At 37.9% G+C, this 17,955-nt stretch overlaps 1 protein-coding gene across 1 annotated transcript in view; it reads right to left on the minus strand.

Annotated features, from left to right (window-relative positions):
• Positions 1–1,835: 1,835 nt before the first annotated feature.
• Positions 1,836–17,955, minus strand: part of CFAP61 (cilia and flagella associated protein 61) — a 391,053-nt gene continuing 374,933 nt past the window's right edge. The window contains exons 27-28 of the mRNA XM_049774327.1: positions 9,106–9,196; positions 1,836–2,036 (exon numbers count right to left, since the gene is read on the minus strand). Of these exons, the coding sequence (XP_049630284.1) occupies positions 1,836–2,036; positions 9,106–9,196 (292 nt within the window). The remainder of the gene's footprint in view (positions 2,037–9,105; positions 9,197–17,955) is intronic.

A 17,955-nucleotide genomic window follows, 5' to 3' on the forward strand; every position in this document is an offset into this window, starting at 1 on the left:
CCAGTGGGGTCCCAGTTCCACAGCAACAGTACTGAAAGACAGGGACTTTCTACAGGCATCTGTCTCTAGTCTATAAAATCTCGCCTGTGCATGCCAGAGAAATTAAAATTTTGGTCTTTCCGAAGATTGTTCTTCTTAAAAACTTATCGTCAGTAAAACCATTTCAAAAAGCTAAATTTAATTTATTCTTAAACAACTCTTAATCTTTAGAAAGCTGTCTCTTAAAACAAAATGCACATCTCCACGCTAACTGTCACAGAGGTCAGGGAAATCATTCACTTTCAAGATATATGATGAATACATTATACTCACCCAAAATTCTTGAGACAAAAAAAAAGTTTTCTTTCACACTTTCAAACCCACTCCAGTTATGAAGGCCCAAGCCTTGCCTATTAAAAAAAGGTCGCAAAAAAAAAACAAAAAAAAAAAAAAACGCCCTCAATTCATGCATGGTTTGCTATTAAGATTGGCACTGTTATTTGGACTTTTTCACAGAATAATAACATAATCATAACTCACAATCACTGAGGTGATTTTGTTCATTCTCACCCTTGGTTTCCAGGGTCCCTCACAAAATGCCTCCATTTCTGATGAATTTGAACCAGTGATTCTCTCTGGGGAGGGAGGACCATTTATTGAGCCTGAAAGGCCTCTCTGCTCAACATCCTGTGTGTTGAGCCTGCAGTTTGAAAAGTGAAGCAGTCACAATTGTTCTCTGTTCAAGTTACGGTTTGTACCATATGGCTGGAGCGGGACCCTCCCTCTAAATGACCTGTACATTTGTGCAAAACATTTGTCTATAGCAATTAGTGGGGTTTAAAGGTTGCTTTTGCCCATGGTAGAAGAATTTGAGCCTCGTGTGGTGGAACTGATTTTGCTTGGGGAAGTATACATTTGATATTTCAATGGTGCATAATTACAACAATGCATAATTTTATGATGCTAACTCTTGTGTGTTCCTCTTCAGGGCTGTATGACTCTCATAGGCACCGACTTTTGTGAAATGTCAGTATAAATATAAAGTAACAAGCAAACACTAAAACTGTATACCTAAAAAACTAAGTGTAAGTCCTGTTGGTCAATTATGCTAGTCACAAGTTATGCCACACTATCTGCCAAAATAAATGACAAAAATCTCATGTGCTATCCCCCTATTGGTTCCTAAATCTACATGATTTCTAGTTTCTTTATAAGAAAGAGGGTTGGGTTATTGACCCACTTACTAGTGAATGATCCTAGGGGTTGCTGATGGATACAAAAGCAATAGTGCCAATGGGCAAAAGAAAGGCAGAAAGCTCTCTTGTTACTGTTTTCTAATCTAAGACCTGTGCTTGCTTTAGGTTTCCCAAGCATTTGTGTTCATGATCTACATCATGAAGTCAAAATTTGAAGATTATCTGGGAGATCCTTCTAAAAGTTCATGTAAAGTTGCCTTACACATTCAGATTTCTGGATGTGGGGATACCACTGAGTTAAATTCTCATTGCCCTTTTTTCCTAATTTTCCATTGTGGCATCTGATTTTCTGCCAGTAAGATTGGTGAATAAATATAAGACTCTTAAAATCATTAAGGGAAGAAATGTCAAGAAATTAAACAGAATCATGCCCAACACACATATTTTACACAGTACAATCACATTTTATTGTTAAAATGGTTAATTCTGCACAGGAACATGGATAGTATTATTGAGCCTTGCCTTGCCCCAGAAAAGAGGTGGAAAGCCAGGCGCCACCTTCTGGAATGACAGAAAATTCCAGGCATCAATAGATTAAAAATGAAAGGCAAGATATGTTTGTTCCTTCAGCCAGTGTGGTTTCCAAGCCCAGGGACATGACTAAATGATGCCTGACCAGGCATACATGGGAAGGTGGTAGTTATTATAGTGCAGGTAGTCAAGAATGCTCTTCTCCACTAGTGACTTGTATATGCTTTGTTCATAAACTCTTTTGAGGTATGTCCTGGACTTTTCATTCAGGGTAATCTCTTCATCTTCTATCTGAAAGGCTACACGCTCCATGGATAGTGGGGTTTTGTCCTAGAAGAGACCATCAGAAGCTGGAGATAATGTGCTTGGACTTATGTCCCCAAGAAGAGGTCAATGAAATTCAGTAAAATAAAAAGACAATGCTAAAGTCCCTAGGGACAGGTACTTTAAGCCCTCAGGTTTTATGGAATTCTTTTCAATTGTGACAAAACATATGTAACCTAAAATTGACCACTAACAATTTTTGTTTTGTTTTAGTCATGCCCAGCAGAGTTCAGGACTATACTTCTGGCTCTGTTTTCAGGGACCATTCCTAACAATGCCCAAGAGGAACCAAATGTGTTGTAGGGGATCAATCCCAGTTCAACTGCATGCAAGTGCCCTACATACTGTACTATGCCACAAATCATTTTAAAGTGACAAGCTCAGGGGCAGTAAGATTATTGGTGGAATAGTACAAGCCATCACCAACATCTCCAGATATGTTTTTCTCATTCCAAACTGGAACTCAGTGCCTCTTTAGAACAAACTCCCCTTTCTGTCCTCTCAGCCTCTTATCCCATCATTCTAATGCTGTCTCTACATATTTGATAATCTCAAATACCTCCTAAATGAAATAAAATGGTATTTACCTTCTTTTGTGACTTGTTTACTTAACTTAGCACAATGCCGTCCAGGTCAACAAAGACAGCAATGGTGAATTTTTTAATTTGTTTTGGGGTCACATCTGGCAGTGCTCAGGGCTTACTTCTGGTTTTGTTCTAGGACATCACTTCTGGCAGGACTTGAGGGACCATACATGATGTTAGGGATGGAACCTGAGCCTTTGGTCCTCATATCATGCACAAGAAAATCACATTATGTTCTGAACTATCTCTCTGGTCCCATTTTCAGATAAAATTATCTGAAGATTTATGTATATTTTAAAGATTAAAGAAGTGATTAAGCACTTTAAAATAAAAATTTCCAGATAATTTACTTGGTGTTAATTCCCTCCAAATAGGATTTGAAAAAACTTAGAATCTTAGGAAAATCTACTCACATTGATAAAGAGAATTTCATGGGGGCTGCCTTATATTTCACCCAGAAGGAAACCTGTAAGTAGGTCTTATTTTTAGAGGATGTTTTATTTTTAGGGAGATAAGGTAGTTTTAATTTTGGAGAATCAGTTTTATTTCATTTATCTCTATCATTATACATGTATCAGGTGATTTTTGTTATTGTTAATCTATAGGAAGTTTTGAAATCTTTACGTATGATTCCTTTACATTTTTATAGACTCAAGATTATTTTGATTAACTAGAATCCCTTATTTAGAATCTCTTTCTGAGACATTAGGATTGACTTTTATACTTGTACAGAAAAACAATATTTTGAGAGGATTTTGATAAAATTGTATTGAACTTATCAATGGTTAAGGATAGTAGTCCAATATGTTATTTATCCAATGAATTTTTATAACTGGCAGTGTTTAGGACACTATGCAGCAATGAGGATCAAAATCAGGACTTCACATATACAAGGTTCTTTATCTCTTGAGTTAACTCCCTAATACCACTACTGTTAGCTTAGCAAAGTTAGGTCTTCAAACCCAGCAAAGCAATTAATTCTCCTTCCATTTATTTAGACTTAACATTTATTTTGGAAATATTTTGTAGGTTTCATTCTATAAATCTTAGGTAACTTTATTCCCAAATATTTAGTTCTTTTTGATGTTACAGAAATTAAAATTTGTTTTTGGATTAATTGTTGGTGATATAGACATCAAATTATTTTTATCATGTCCTGCAACTTTACTGGAATCTTTTAATAGCTCTACAGACATTATGGAAATTTTTAAGATATTATATCATATGATAAATTGTAACATCTGAGAATAAAGTTTTCCCTGTTTAGCATTTTAGCTTTTATTTCATCTTTTATTTCACCTTTTATCTCCTTTCACTGCCTAATTACACTGTATTGGGCTTCCTGTACAATACTAAATGTAAGTAGCAAAAACAGGGTTTTTTTTAAATTTTCTTTCATATTTCAGAGTTAAAGCTTTCAGTCTTCTACCATCAAGTCATATATTATCTGTGGGATTTTTTTTTTGTAAATTTAAGTTGTGGCAATTATTTTCTATTCCTAGTTTTTACATTTGTGTGTGTGTGTTTTACCATGTTTGATGTAGTCAAATGTTTTCCCTGCATAAAACTCACCCTTATCCATTTTACTAAGGGCAGTACATTAATTAATTTATATTCTGAATCATTCTAACATTCCCAAGGTAAATTTTATTTAGTCATGGCAAATGTTTCTTTTAATATGCTACTGATTTAGTTATTGAGTATTAAATTGAAAACTTTTGCATCTAAATTAATAAAGAATATTGATCTGAAGTTTTATTTTATTTTAATGTCTTTGACTTTGGCATCATAGTAAATGGGCCTCATAGAATAGTCTAGAAAGCATTCGCTTCCTTCTTCCTCCTCATCTTCCCTTTTCCCTCTTTTTCTTCCCCTCTTCTTTTCTTGTTCCCTTCCTTCTCTTTTGAAAGGATTTTGAAAAGGGATTTTGAAAAAGGACTTTGTAAGGGACTACTGCTCATTCTTTAAATGTTGGGAACAATTCACTGGTGAAGTCATCTGGTCTTGGTCTTTTCTTTGTGAAAATGTTTCAAATAAAGGTATTGATTCAATACCTTTACTTACAGGTTTGTGGAAATTTTCCATTTCTTCTAGAGTCAGTTTTTGTAGTTTGCATGTTTATAGCTATTTGTCCTCTTCATGTGAGTCATCTAAATGGTTGTCTAGCTCAAGGCTAGGCAAAGTACCAATAAATACCAACTTGTTTTTGCTGTTGGTTTTTGAACCATACTCAAGTAAACGCAAGGCTTACTCCTAGCTCTTGGTTCAGAGATCACTCTGAATTCAATCAAGGGATTGAATCCAGGTTAACTGTGTTTAAAAGTATCATCTTGCCAGTACTATCTTTCCAGGTTTGCAAAGGATTAACTTTTGGTTTGATCAATTCTCTCTCTCTCTCTCTCTCTCTCTCTCTCTCTCTCTCTCTCTCTCTCTCTCGTTCCCTCCTTTCTATCTCTCTCCCCTTTCTCTCTCTCAATCTCAATCTCAATCTCTCTCTTTCACCGCACAGGGAATGCTCTGATGGTTCTCCTGGCTTTGCACTCAGAAATTAATTCTGGAGGTGCTTGGGGGACCACATGGGATATATCAGAAATTGAATCTGGATTGTCCATGCGCAAAGCAAGCACCTTACTTGCTATACTATATTTCCAGCTCAGTTTCTCAATTGTCTTTTTAGTTCACTATCTCCCTACTTTAATTTTTTTAAAAATCATTTCATTCTTAATGCTAGCATTAGTTTTAGTAGCTTTTTTTTAATAATATAATTAGGAAATTTATCTGAGGCCATTTTTGAGATAAAAGTAGGCCTTTAGAACTATAAATTTTCCTCTGAATATTGTATGCCATTTATTTTGGAATATTGTGCTTTTCTTTTGTCTCTATTTTGGTTTTGTAGTCAGGTTGTTTGTTTAAAAATCTATTCTTCGATATCCACAAACTTCTGAAAATTTTTTGACTTTGATTTTATTCTATTTTTTAATAATATTTAATTTAAACTCCTTGATTACAAACATGATTGTGGTTGGGTATATATATACTTGTTTTTTGAGTCACAGCCGGTGATGCTCAGAGGTTACTCCTGGCTATGCACTCAGAAATTGCTCCAGGCTTCTGGGACCATATGGGATGCAGGAGATAGAACTCAGGTCTGTCCTGGGTCAGCCACGTGCTCTACCACTGTGCTGTCACTCAGGCCCCAAGTTTAATTTTTGTGATTGAAGAATGTACTTCATGACTTAAATCTTTGAAAATTAATTGGACACTTGTTTTTTCCTCTCAAAATATGAACTGTCTTGGAAACAGTTCCATGTGGTATTTTTTGTCCATTTTTAGCCTTACCCAGAGATGCTCAGATACTCCTGGCTCTGTACTCTGGAATTACTGCTGGTGGTGCTCAGGGAACCATATGGAATACTGGGAACTTAACCCGGGTGGTTGCACAAGGCAAGTAAGCACCTTACCCGCTGTACTCTCGCTTCAGACCCATTAACACAACAGGAAATTGCATGATTTCATATTTTATTACAGTGGAGTAGTTTTCCATTATGTTTGTGAGCCATAGTTTCTTTTTGAAAGAGAGGGTTTGGGCCACACCCAGTGGTGCTCAGGGGTTCTTCCTTATTGTACTCAGAAATCACTCCAGGCAGGCTCAGGGCACCATATAAGATACAAGGGATATGATCTTGGCTCTGTCCTGGGTCTGCTGCGTGCAAGGCGAATGCTCGCTGTGCTATAGCTCTGGCCTGAGCCATAATTTCTTTATCCACTCATTTGTTCTTGGAAATTAGGGTTGTTTCCAGATTTTGGTTATTGGGAATAGTGCTGCTATGAATATAGGAATAAAGATGTCTTTTCTGAATAGATTGGGGGGGGGGAACCTTCTGAGAGATGGCAAGAAGTGAAATTGTTGGGTGATACAGAAATTTATTTCCTAGTCTTTTGAGAAGTGTCTATATTGTTTTTCAAAACGGCGGCATGAGTGGATAATTCCACAGTCAATGAGTGCCCCTTTTACCCACATCCATACCAACATTTTTTGTTTTTGTTAATTTTGATGTGTGCAGTCTTTGTTCATTTGGTGTGAGATGATATCTCACTCCTGTTTTGATTTGAACTTCTCTTATAAGTAATACAAAGCATTTTCATAAACATTTTGGCACTCTGCATATTCTCTTTGAGGAAATTTCTGTCTATATCTTTCCTCCAATTTTTGATGGAGTTTTTTTCTTGTGAAATTCTAGCAGTGGCATATATAAATGTGTATATATACATATATACATACATAATCACATAAAGGTGATTAACCCTTTATCAGATGAAGTGGAGGGTAAATACTTTCTTCCAGTATGACTAGTGTATTAATAGACTCTTAAATACAATTTTCTGCCTATTTATTTGACTATAACTTTCTTTTTTTGTGGGAACACCTGGTGACACTCAGGGTTTACCCTTGGCTATATGCTCAGAAATTGCTCCTGGCTTGGGGGACCATATAGGATGCTGAGGGATTGAACCACAGTCCATCCTAGGCTAGCTTCGGTAAGGCAAATGCCTTACCATTTCATGCCACTGCTCTGGCCCCTTGACTATAACTTTCATGGCCAGCCTGTCTCTACCATGATTGTCCTCATCATTAGTAGTTACTGGACACCACTCTTAATGCTCCAGGAGCTGTCATACATATCTTCCATAATTCCTCCCATGGAGTTAAAGAAGAATGAGACCCTATTCCACAGAGTCTGAGCCAGAGGCTGACCCAGAACACAGAACTAGCATTTTCTGTTTGACAAATACAATGTGAAAAATCTAATCGATTCCCTAGTGTAGTCTTGCTTGCAGAAGTTCTGCTTTCTGGAAGTATAAAGAACCACAAAAAATGGTTGGAGGACTCTGTATATCTGGTGTGTTAACAGAACCCAGTATCCATGGGGCTTCACACACAGCAAACAGGAGCTTTGCAAATATCTATTTAAGGATGAAATGCTGGTGTTTGGTTGGGTGTGTGTTTTAGAAAATGTTAAGAAAAGCAACAGTCAAATTTTGTTTGACAGTTTGCTAAAAAAGAGATAAGCTTTTTTTTGGGGGGGAGTGGGGTATGCTCAGCTGTATTCAAAGCTTACTTCTGGCTCTGTACTCAGAGATCAAGTGTGGATCAAAGCCTACTCCAAGTAGCCTTTGCAAAATCATAAGGAATTCTAGGGCTCCATCCCAGTCAGCCCATATACAAAGTAAATGCTGTACTCATTGCACTATCTTTCTGGTCCTTAAAACTATGGGAGTAGTACAGGGATCAAGATGTTTGCCTGCATGCATTTGACTCAGCTTAATTCCAAGCACTACTCATGGTCCTCTGAGCACCATCCAAGTGATTCCTGAGGAAAAAAATGGAAACCCGGCACTAGCAGGTGTAACTCAAAAATAAAACAAAATAATAACAGGAGGAATTATCCCTAAACCATACCTGGGGATGCTTACCCTAGCATGGTGGGCATGAGAATTTGGCTGTGCTGTAGGAGGGGCAGGATAGAAAATTTGGGATTGAACTCAGAGCCTGACAAATGCGTAACATGAACTCAGCCACTTAAGCTATCTCTGTGTCCCCAAAGCTTTTTTTTTATGCTAACATGTCCCAAATCTCTGGATTTTGTGTGAAATATTAACCCCAAAGTTCAGATTTAGGGTTACAAAGGATTTAGGCAGAGAGATTTTATGGGATAATTAGAATTCTAAAGAAACATTACTGTGGCACCATAGTGAACTACAGATGACATTTAGAGAAAAAACAAGTTACCAGTTTTAGTAACTAAACTCAGGTTTACATTTCAACTTTAGTTGATTTAATATTTGTGTTATGTGGCCTAACTTCCATTTAATTTTATATCAAATGAAGAAGATTTGGTAATAGAATGAGAATATTTGGATACCTGATGACTTCACCTCTTATATATAATACACACATACACAAATGTTTGGGGAATCCTGGCAAATATAGAAAGAAGCCAAAGGAATAGTCATCATTCTTGAAGACAAGTAGGTACAACTCATATTTAGTTTTCAGCCAATACTGTTAACTGAGTTAAAATAGTTATTTGAAAAAATAAAAAGTTTGTCTATCATTAAAGAATTTACATGGGGCCAGAAAAATAGCATGGAGGGGGGGCATTTGCCTTGCATGCAAAAAACGGTGGTTTGAATCCCGGCATCCCATATGGTCCCCCGAGCCTGCCAGGAGCGATTTCTGAGCATAGAGCCAGGGTAATCCTGAGTGCTGCTGGGTATTACCCAAAAACAAACCAAAAAAATTTACATAATCAATTATCCTGAAATATCACTATATATCTACATATACAATAGTTTTACTTTATAAAATACAACTGATTTTAAAAGTAAAACTGTTTAGTGGGAACATAGGAAAAAATCTAAATGATCAACAGCTCTAATCTATTTATAACTTGCCATAAATAACCCACAAATCTGTTAATCACTCTTACCTCTGAGGAGATTAAGATATGTCGTAATTCTTTCCTGAGATCAATAAACCGATCATGAAATATGGCCATGGACCATGACTCCTCAAAGAAGCTAGTGAGAAAAGAAAGGATTCAGTTAGCTGGAAACCTTCTCATTACCACTAATCATGTATTTACCTGCTTTTTCGCCTTTATAAATTATAGTTTTGGCCTTGTTACAATCGTTTGCTCAGAAAATGACTCCTGGAACAGCCTGACCAATCAATTTTTTAAATGGATGTTCCTGATGTAAAGCCAGGTTCCATAATTACATTTAAAGTGGTTTAATTCAGAGCTGGGGCAAGACCTAGTGAAGAATCCTGATTTTATCAGAATTTAAAAAGCCTGAAGACTTGTAAAGAACGGTGTCTCCTATTATCTGCTCTCCTTTGAGAGAAACAGATTGCAAAATTAACTGAACTGCTACATAACCAAATTAAATTTAGGTAGACTGTAACACAAATGCTGTTCATCATTAAGGTTTCTGAATTAATAATGCCTAGAAAAACAGGCTACCTTGGTGCTGAACATGGTATTCTTATGATAGCTCTGATGCTTAATTAGATCTTTTTGAGAAGAGCAGGTCATGTCGTATGTACTTTATATTTACTAATTTTTCACCAAAAATATTTGAATGAATGTGTTCTTACATGGAGACGAATATGGTCACACTTGATTTATAGATGCTGTTAAAAGTTTAATGCAGTCTTAGAAACAAACCAAGGCCATTGATTATAACAGGTCAGAAAATGTATTTGGGAGGAAGGTACATGACTGCATCTATTTCTAGTCACAAGGAGTTCCCATTCTTTAAGGTAAGGTAAGGCTTCAAGGTGAAGAGGAAACATCCTCATTTCTCTTGATTGGCTAAGAAAGAACAATATCATTTGTGCTCCTTATCAATGATTAAAAAAGAAACAGGAAGTACATTGTCTGATGGTTACAAAAACATCACATTGTAGTTTTCTACCTGAAGACTTTTGGCAACCAATACCACTTTTAAACAAGTGATCAGCTTCATTGGATTTCACACACGCGCGCGCTTGCACACACACACACACACACACACACACACACACACACACACACACAGAGCTTGATTCTTTTTTTTCGTTTTTTGTTTTTGTTTTTTGGGTCACACCCGGCAGCGCTCAGGGGTTCCTCCTGGCTCTAGGCTCAGAAATTGCCCCTGGCAGGCACAGGGGACCATATGGGATGCCGGGATTCAAACCGCTGTCCTTCTGCATAAAAGGCAAACGCCTTACCTCCATGCCATCTCTTCGGCCCCCCAGCTTGATTCTTTAAAAAATACTCCCATGTTCTCTCCTTTGTAAAATGCATTCGTGACTTCCCCTTGGTTGTGACTCTAAATCATGACTTCTAATCTTGGACAGATGCTTTCATTGTCATCTTAACAGTCTTATCATTTCTAAGTTGACATCAATTTTGAGGACTTCAGTCTTCTTGGTGGATGCCCTATGTGCAGGTATGCCACATGCAGTGAACACCTTCTGTTTTCTGAGATGTAAAGTTCATTCTTAGGGCAGGAGACAATGATACTAGAGGCCACAGTGGCAGTATGTGTTTGTTCCTATCACCTATCTCTTTGACCAGAATACTTTCTAATTTCATGACTTTTTTATTCCAACTATTCATCCACTAATAGTAACTCCATACCTGCCATATTCTTTTGGATATTTGGGCAGTGACAGGGACCTAAAAGACAAACATTTCTACTATTCCAGAGCCTATATTAATTGGGTAGTAGGACACATTAGAGAGTGGAAATTGTTTTGAAGAAAACAAAAGTCAGCCAAGGATGGGGTCAGAGAAAGAAACTCTTACACTTACACAGCAGTAAATAACTGCAGGGAAAGCTATAGTGGATCACATGGAGATGTGGGGAAGGAGCCTTCTTGAGTGAGGACAGAGCAAAGTCCCTATGCTAGAGTCCAGGAAAGAATGTACCTCTGTTCAGGTAGCAGACAAGGTTAGAAGGAGATGCTAAGGAAGAGGGCAAGCAACAAGGAGCTGGGAGGTAGGAAGGAGTCATATCTGGTTTTAATTACTCCTGGGCCATCCAGTTTAGTGCTTGCACACACAGGTGTCTGACCAATATTGGTTAAATGAATAAATGGTAAAAGAGAGAAAACACATTGCATAGTGTACTTAATGTACTGGCCCCTGGTTGTAGAGAACTCCATTCAGTTGTAGAGCATACATATGTCCAATAAATAGGTGAAAAAGGTGGCTAAATAAAGATACCTTCTGAATGGAAGAGTTAAACTGGAATCTTGAGAGAGTCCCAAGGGCAAAATTTACTCCTACTATTCCCAAGACACTGTTTAGTTTTGGCAAACTCTCTTTTAATCACTAGAGTTTATATCCAGACAAACTTTAGTTGTACAGAGAATCAAGAAAGTACAGAGTTTTCCCCTCTTTATCAGTAAGACCTATCGGAGTGAAGCACATTCATTACAAGTGATGAATAAATGCAACACATTATTATTAGTTCAAGTCCACATTTTACACTAAAGTTTCTGTTTTATATTGTTCATTTTATGAATTTTGACAGGTGCATGTGATATATACACATACAGGAGATTCACCATCCTAAAATTTCCCTGTATTTCAGCTACTTACCCTACCCTCCACCTCTCTTGTTAAAGTCATGTTAAAGACCCCATGTGCTCTGAATGATCAGTATCAGTGGCAAACGCTGGGGGAAATTGATTCCTCCATGTATATCATATATTTGGAAAAAAATCTAGAAAATATCAACTTCTTTCCCCAATCAGAATCAGGAAGAGAAAACAATTATGTTTTTCTAACTAATTTATAACAGGCCACAAGATATCTTCAAGGGAGAAGACCAGGTGTTAGAACATGATACAAGGGCTGGGAGATGGCTCAAAAGGCTAGTGTGTAGCTTATTTGCATGCAAAAGTTCTCCATTCAATTTAATTCAGTGTTTCTGGAGCACTCGAACTTCTGACCAGTGAACTAGTAGCCCAGTGCACCAACAGGTGAGGCCTCATAACAAAATAAAACAAACAAAACACAACAAACAAAATAAAGCAAACACAAAAGAGCATAGTGACAATGAGATTTTTAAATGACTATGTGGATGTATGTGTGTGTATGTGTGTGTGTGTGTGTGTGTGTGTGTGTGAGAGAGAGAGAGAGAGAGAGAGAGAGAGAGAGAGAGAGAAATAATTTCCCATGTCTGCGGAAAAGATTTTTCGAGAGATTCCAGACCCCAAACAGAAGACATGATCACATTGTCTCATTTTGTCACTTAATAGGAAAACTTAAATTCTTGATGCTTTTTGCAAATGATATACTTCTCTCAAAAGTCCTGGGAAATGTTGACTGGTGGAAATGACTTAACCATTTCCAGTCAATACCATCAAATCATTAACCAATTGATCAAATGTCTCCAGGACTCATCCCCATCTGCTTATTCAAGCAGTTTTATCGACAAAACCATAGAACTGGGTGGAGATCTGAGAACAAGCTTAACAACTAGCTACACTGAAAAGTAAGAAAAGATTAAGACACTAGAAGAAACTACACTCACTGGTCTCGACAAAAAAGAATACTGGGGCTGGAGCGATGGCACAGTAGTAGGGCGTTTGCCTTGCATACACCTGACCTAGGACTGACCATGATTTGAGCATCCCATATGGTTCCCCCAAGCCAAGGGCGATTTCTGAGCACATAGCCAGGAGTAAACCCTGAGTGTCGCGGGGTGTGCCCACCCAAAAAAGAACAACACTACTGAGGGAAAAGAAAAGTAGGTAGTCTTTTAAATCTCAACTCCAAAGCCAAGGCCCTCAGGCAGAGGAAGGGGAAAGGAGAGTGAAGAGGAACAAAAGACTCAATGGAAATTACCAACTAGTTAGAAAAAAGGAGGCAGGCAAATGGAGGAAGAAGCATTCTTAGGTTTTTCTTTTGACACATGCAGGAAGAAGCTCCACAACATCTACTTGCCCCCATGTTGACTTTGCTTCCGCAAGAAACACATTTTAAGTTGTCCTTTCTCCTTGTGGGGATCTTCAGCTTATCTGTGAGAAAGATGCCTTGTTGCTTCCTTCTGATCCTTTCTTGCTCAGGGACATGAGTGTGACAATGAGACTGTTGCCATATATCAATAAAATAACTTTACTTCTTCCTTTCACCTTTACTGAGTTAATTAGCACAAATACCCTTAATTATGCCAATCCCAACCCTTAGGTGACTTCTGTTAAACTCTGGCTAATAAATGTGGCAGGGAAAGCAGCAGAAGAGGAGAAGCTTGGCTGGCTCAGTAAGATCCAAGAGGCTGTTCAACAACCCCTGGCCTAAATACAGTTTCTTTTGACTGTCTGGTTTCTCATACAAAACTGCAAGCTGAGACCCCACAGAGGACCCACAATTCTCCTTCAACAGTGCTAGCCTTGAAATTATGCTCACTCTTAACACTCAGCTTGTGGTGGCGTGGGCTGGCAGGCCTTGTTTCTCTGGTTTGCATTCACTATACAGAAGATAGGAAGTGAAGGTCATAGCACAGAATCAAGGTTGCTAACAGAGACTCTTGGGGGCCAGGTTTGACCTATGCATGTGCCTGCTTTGGCATGAACACTGTCAGCAAATGAGCTCCTCAGCTTTCTTTCTGGTTGTAATCAGCTCCAGTGGTGCCCCTTGATTTTTGCTGTCATCAACTAGCATGGGTCACAGGAGTCATCTGCATGTACCAAGGGTGACAAGGGGATTACGTGAGATGGAGGCAGGTGTGTAAATGTGTTCTGGTAGGCACAATGACCACATACCATCTTCATATTGCTGTGTGTGCTAAGAACACATATACTGATGATTCTGTTAATGTGTGCCAGTTCGTGTGTTGTGAAGAAAATCACATTGTTTTGATTTGCATTTCCCTGATAATTTTTAATGCAGAGCATTTTATATGTCTTTGGAGCATTTTTATTTCTTCTTTGATAAAGTATCTGTCTATCTGATATGCCCATTTTTTGTTAATTAAATAATTTTTATTTTGACCAAAGTAAATTACAAATCTTTCACAGTAATATTTTAGGTACATAGTGACATTCAATCAGGAGCATTCCCACCACCAGTTTTGTCCTCCTTCCACCCCTATTCCCAGCATGCACGCCAAATTCCCCTCTTTTGATCTCTGTACTGCTAGTATAAGTGGTCCCCTCTGTGTCTAGCTTGTTGCAGATTGGGTTTCAATTCTGTTGTCATTGGCTTTGGATTTGGTGTTTAAGTATACTCAGTTTTTATTTCTGATCAATGTTCATACACCTGTTTGGTCTTGGTACCCTCCATTATTTCCCCCCTCAATTTGTGAGGCAGAACAATATGGTTCAGTTATGTGGTTCTGTTTGGAGGGGAAAAAAAAAAAGAGAAAAATGGGGGGGTAAAAATCAAACAAGAAAGAAATGGGAAGAGTCCTTCTAGAGGTTATAAATATCAATTTAAGAAAAAAGGGAAAAAGGAAGAAAAACATAAAAACTATACAAAAAGAAATCAAACAAAAGAACCCGAAAAGCACCACAGCAATAAAGACAACAACCAGATAAAAACCATGGTCTTGAAATAAAAACAAAACAAAGCACACAAAAAAAGAAGAAACAACAACAATTACAACAAAAATAACAATAACAAAAAAATTAAATTGTGCTTTTCTTTTTGCATAGGCACAATAAATATTGGGGAGATTAGAAAGGGAATTTCCTTGGCCTAAGAGATAAAGGGTTTCTCTGCCCTTGAAGCATACTGTCATGGGAATAACTATAGGCTCTGTACACGCTCTTTTTCTCTTCTCTAGGTCTTTTGTGCTGTTTGGAAACTTTCCACTCAGTTGTGGATGATAATATGCCCATTTTGATGAAGTTGGACTTTTTTAAATAGTTCTACCAGTGCTTTACCTATCATGGCTATTAATTCTAGAGGAGGAAGGGATGTTGAAAGAAGGTAGTGTGCTATGCATGAGATCCTATCAGTAATAGTATTGCAAATTGGGGCCGGAGCCATGGCGCAATGGTAGGGCATTTGCCTTTCATGTGGCTGACCCAGGACAGACTGCGGTTCGACCCCCCAGCGTCCCATATGGTCCCCCAAGCGAGGGGCAATTTCTGAAAGCAAAGCCAGGAGTAACCCCTGCGTGTCACCGGATGTGACTCAAAAAAAAAGTAATAGTACTGAAAATCATAGTACTTAAAATGAAAGATAAAAAAAAGTAGTAAGGAAAAAGAACCTGTGATAGAGACAAGGCTGGAGGAAGGTGTGAAATAGGGAAATTGGGGTCATGGATGGAGGAATGTGGACCCTGGTTAAGGGCTTGGTGTTGGAATATTGTACACCTGGAACTCAATTATAAATAACCTTGTAACTTTAGAATTCACAGTGATTTAATGATTTAGTGACCTATGCTGATTCCCACCTTCCTTTCAACCATCCATTCTAACAGGTCCACTGAAGCCTTTCAAAACCCTCTTTATTTCCAAAACTTGCCCTCTTCTGTTTCTTTCTTCTCAACTTTCACAGTCTCCTGGCTTCTCCAAACACCCAAGAAATTCTCCTCCATTCCTTGTTATGTTTCCAAGGACTTTTCTCCTTTCTTTGTCCTAGTTGTCTTCCAGATAATTGCCATGAAGCAATTATAGATTCCATGTATCAGACACATAGCTGGGCCCTGACGTTACCATGATGAAGATAATTCTAGACACATTCAGGTAAGAGTGGGCATGTCAGCAAAAGTTACAGTAACAGAAAACAGAGGGGCTGGAATGGCCAAATATAATGAGACTGGTCTATCTGACACTCATTACTCTTTTCATAGTTATGTTTGAGTCTGTTTAGTGTTCGCCAAATTTCAGTAACTTGGGAACTCAAGGTTTTTGTTTTTGTTTTATGAATCACTTTGAAAATTTTCTCTTAATCAATCTGTCTTTTAAGAAAAGACTAAAGCAGTTGGGGCTGGAGCGATAACACAGCAGTAGTGCTTTTGCCTTCCACAGATCCAGGACAGACCTGGTTTGATCCCCAGCGTCCCATATGGTCCCCTGAGCCAGGAGCTATTTCTGAGCACATGGCCAGGAGTAATTCCTGAGCATCACCGGGTGCAGCCCCCCAAAACAAACAAATAAACAAAAAAGGACTAAAGCAGAGCTGAAGAGAAAGTATGTACAGCAAATAGGAAGATTGCCTTGCACGCTGCCAATGCAGGTTGAAACCCCAGCACCCTTTATGGTCTTCTGAGTCCTTCAAGGAGTGAACCCTGAGCAACGAGCCAGCAGTAAGCTTTGAATGCAGCTGAGTATAGCTCCAAAACAAATTAAGTTAAATTAAATTAAAATATGAAAGACAAAAATACTATGTCTGTCTCATACTATAAAATAGTTTCCATGAAATCATCAACTTGTTGTACTTATGCATCTTTTTCTAACTTTTACTGAAGTTATTTTATAATTAATAAATAAGATAGCTCTCACATATCTCCTGGGATGCTTATAACACTCAGGACTCTAATGACTTGATGGTGGATTCCCTAATTCTCTAAAGGCTTGATGCCAGAGAAGTTGTATTTATCTGGGGACACACTCACAGATACTCTGTTAAAAGAGTTTCTGTGCTCTATCTCACATCATCATAATTTCAATCCTCTAAAGTAGTCTTACTGACCCACTTTCTTTTTAAATTTTTTAATTTTATTGTTCTAAGCACCATGATTACAAAATATTTGTAGTTGGGTTTCAGTCATAAAAATAAAACAACATTCTCCTTCACCAGTGCAACATTCCCACCACCAATATCCTCATCTCCCTCCTCCTCCCTTCCCCTGCCTGTATTCGAGAAAGGCATTCTATTTGTTTCACTTCCATTGTCATGATAGTTGTTAGTGTAGTTATTTCTCTAAATACACTCACTATTCCTTGTGGTAAGCTTCATATCGTAGTCTGGTCCTTCCGCCCTACTCTCTATTGTCTCTGGGTATTATTACAATAATATCTTTTATTTTTTTAATCCCATAGATAAGTAAGACTATTCTTTGTGTGTCCCTCTCTGACTTATTTCACTCAGCATCATAGTTTTCATGTTCATCCATAATAGAAAATTTTCATGACTTAATTTTTCCTAATGGCTTCCTCGTATTCCATTGTGTATATGTACCATAGTTTCTTTAGCCACTCATCTGTTGAAAGGCATCTGGGTTGTTTTCAAATTTTAGCTATTGTAAATAGCACTACAATGAATATAGATGTACAGAAGGTATTTTTGTATTGAGTTTTTTGTATTCCTAGAGTATATCCCTAGGAGTCTTACCGGCCCATTTTAAAGATGAAGAAATAGATTTAGAGAGGTTAAGTAGCTTGTCTAAGTTTTTAGCTAATGAGTGACCAATCTCGACCTAGTCATCAGCTAGTTCTGTGTGCCTTGAAGGTTAATGTCAAGAGCAACAGCTCAACCAAATTTCAGTTTTTAATGCTTGTTCCTGAGATTTCCTAGAAATGTACCAAACCACTCTTGTTTGTTTGCTATCATCTGCCTTGCCCAAGATTAGGTTCGATTGTAATGATAGAAAATTTCAAAATAATTGTGACTTAAAATGTATAGAAATACTTTTTTCGGGGCCCGGAGAGATAGCATGGAGGTAAGGTGTTTGCCTTTCATGCAGGAGGTCATCAGTTCGAATCCCGGTGTCCCATATGGTCCCCCGTGCCTGCCAGGAGCAATTTCTGAGCATGGAGCCAGGAATAACCCCTGAGCGCTGCCGGGTGTGACCCAAAAACCACAAAAAAAAAAAAAAAAAAAGAGAAATACTTT

This window comes from Suncus etruscus, chromosome 6 (genome assembly GCF_024139225.1).
Source record: "Suncus etruscus isolate mSunEtr1 chromosome 6, mSunEtr1.pri.cur, whole genome shotgun sequence".
Classification (NCBI taxonomy): Eukaryota; Metazoa; Chordata; class Mammalia; order Eulipotyphla; family Soricidae; genus Suncus; species Suncus etruscus.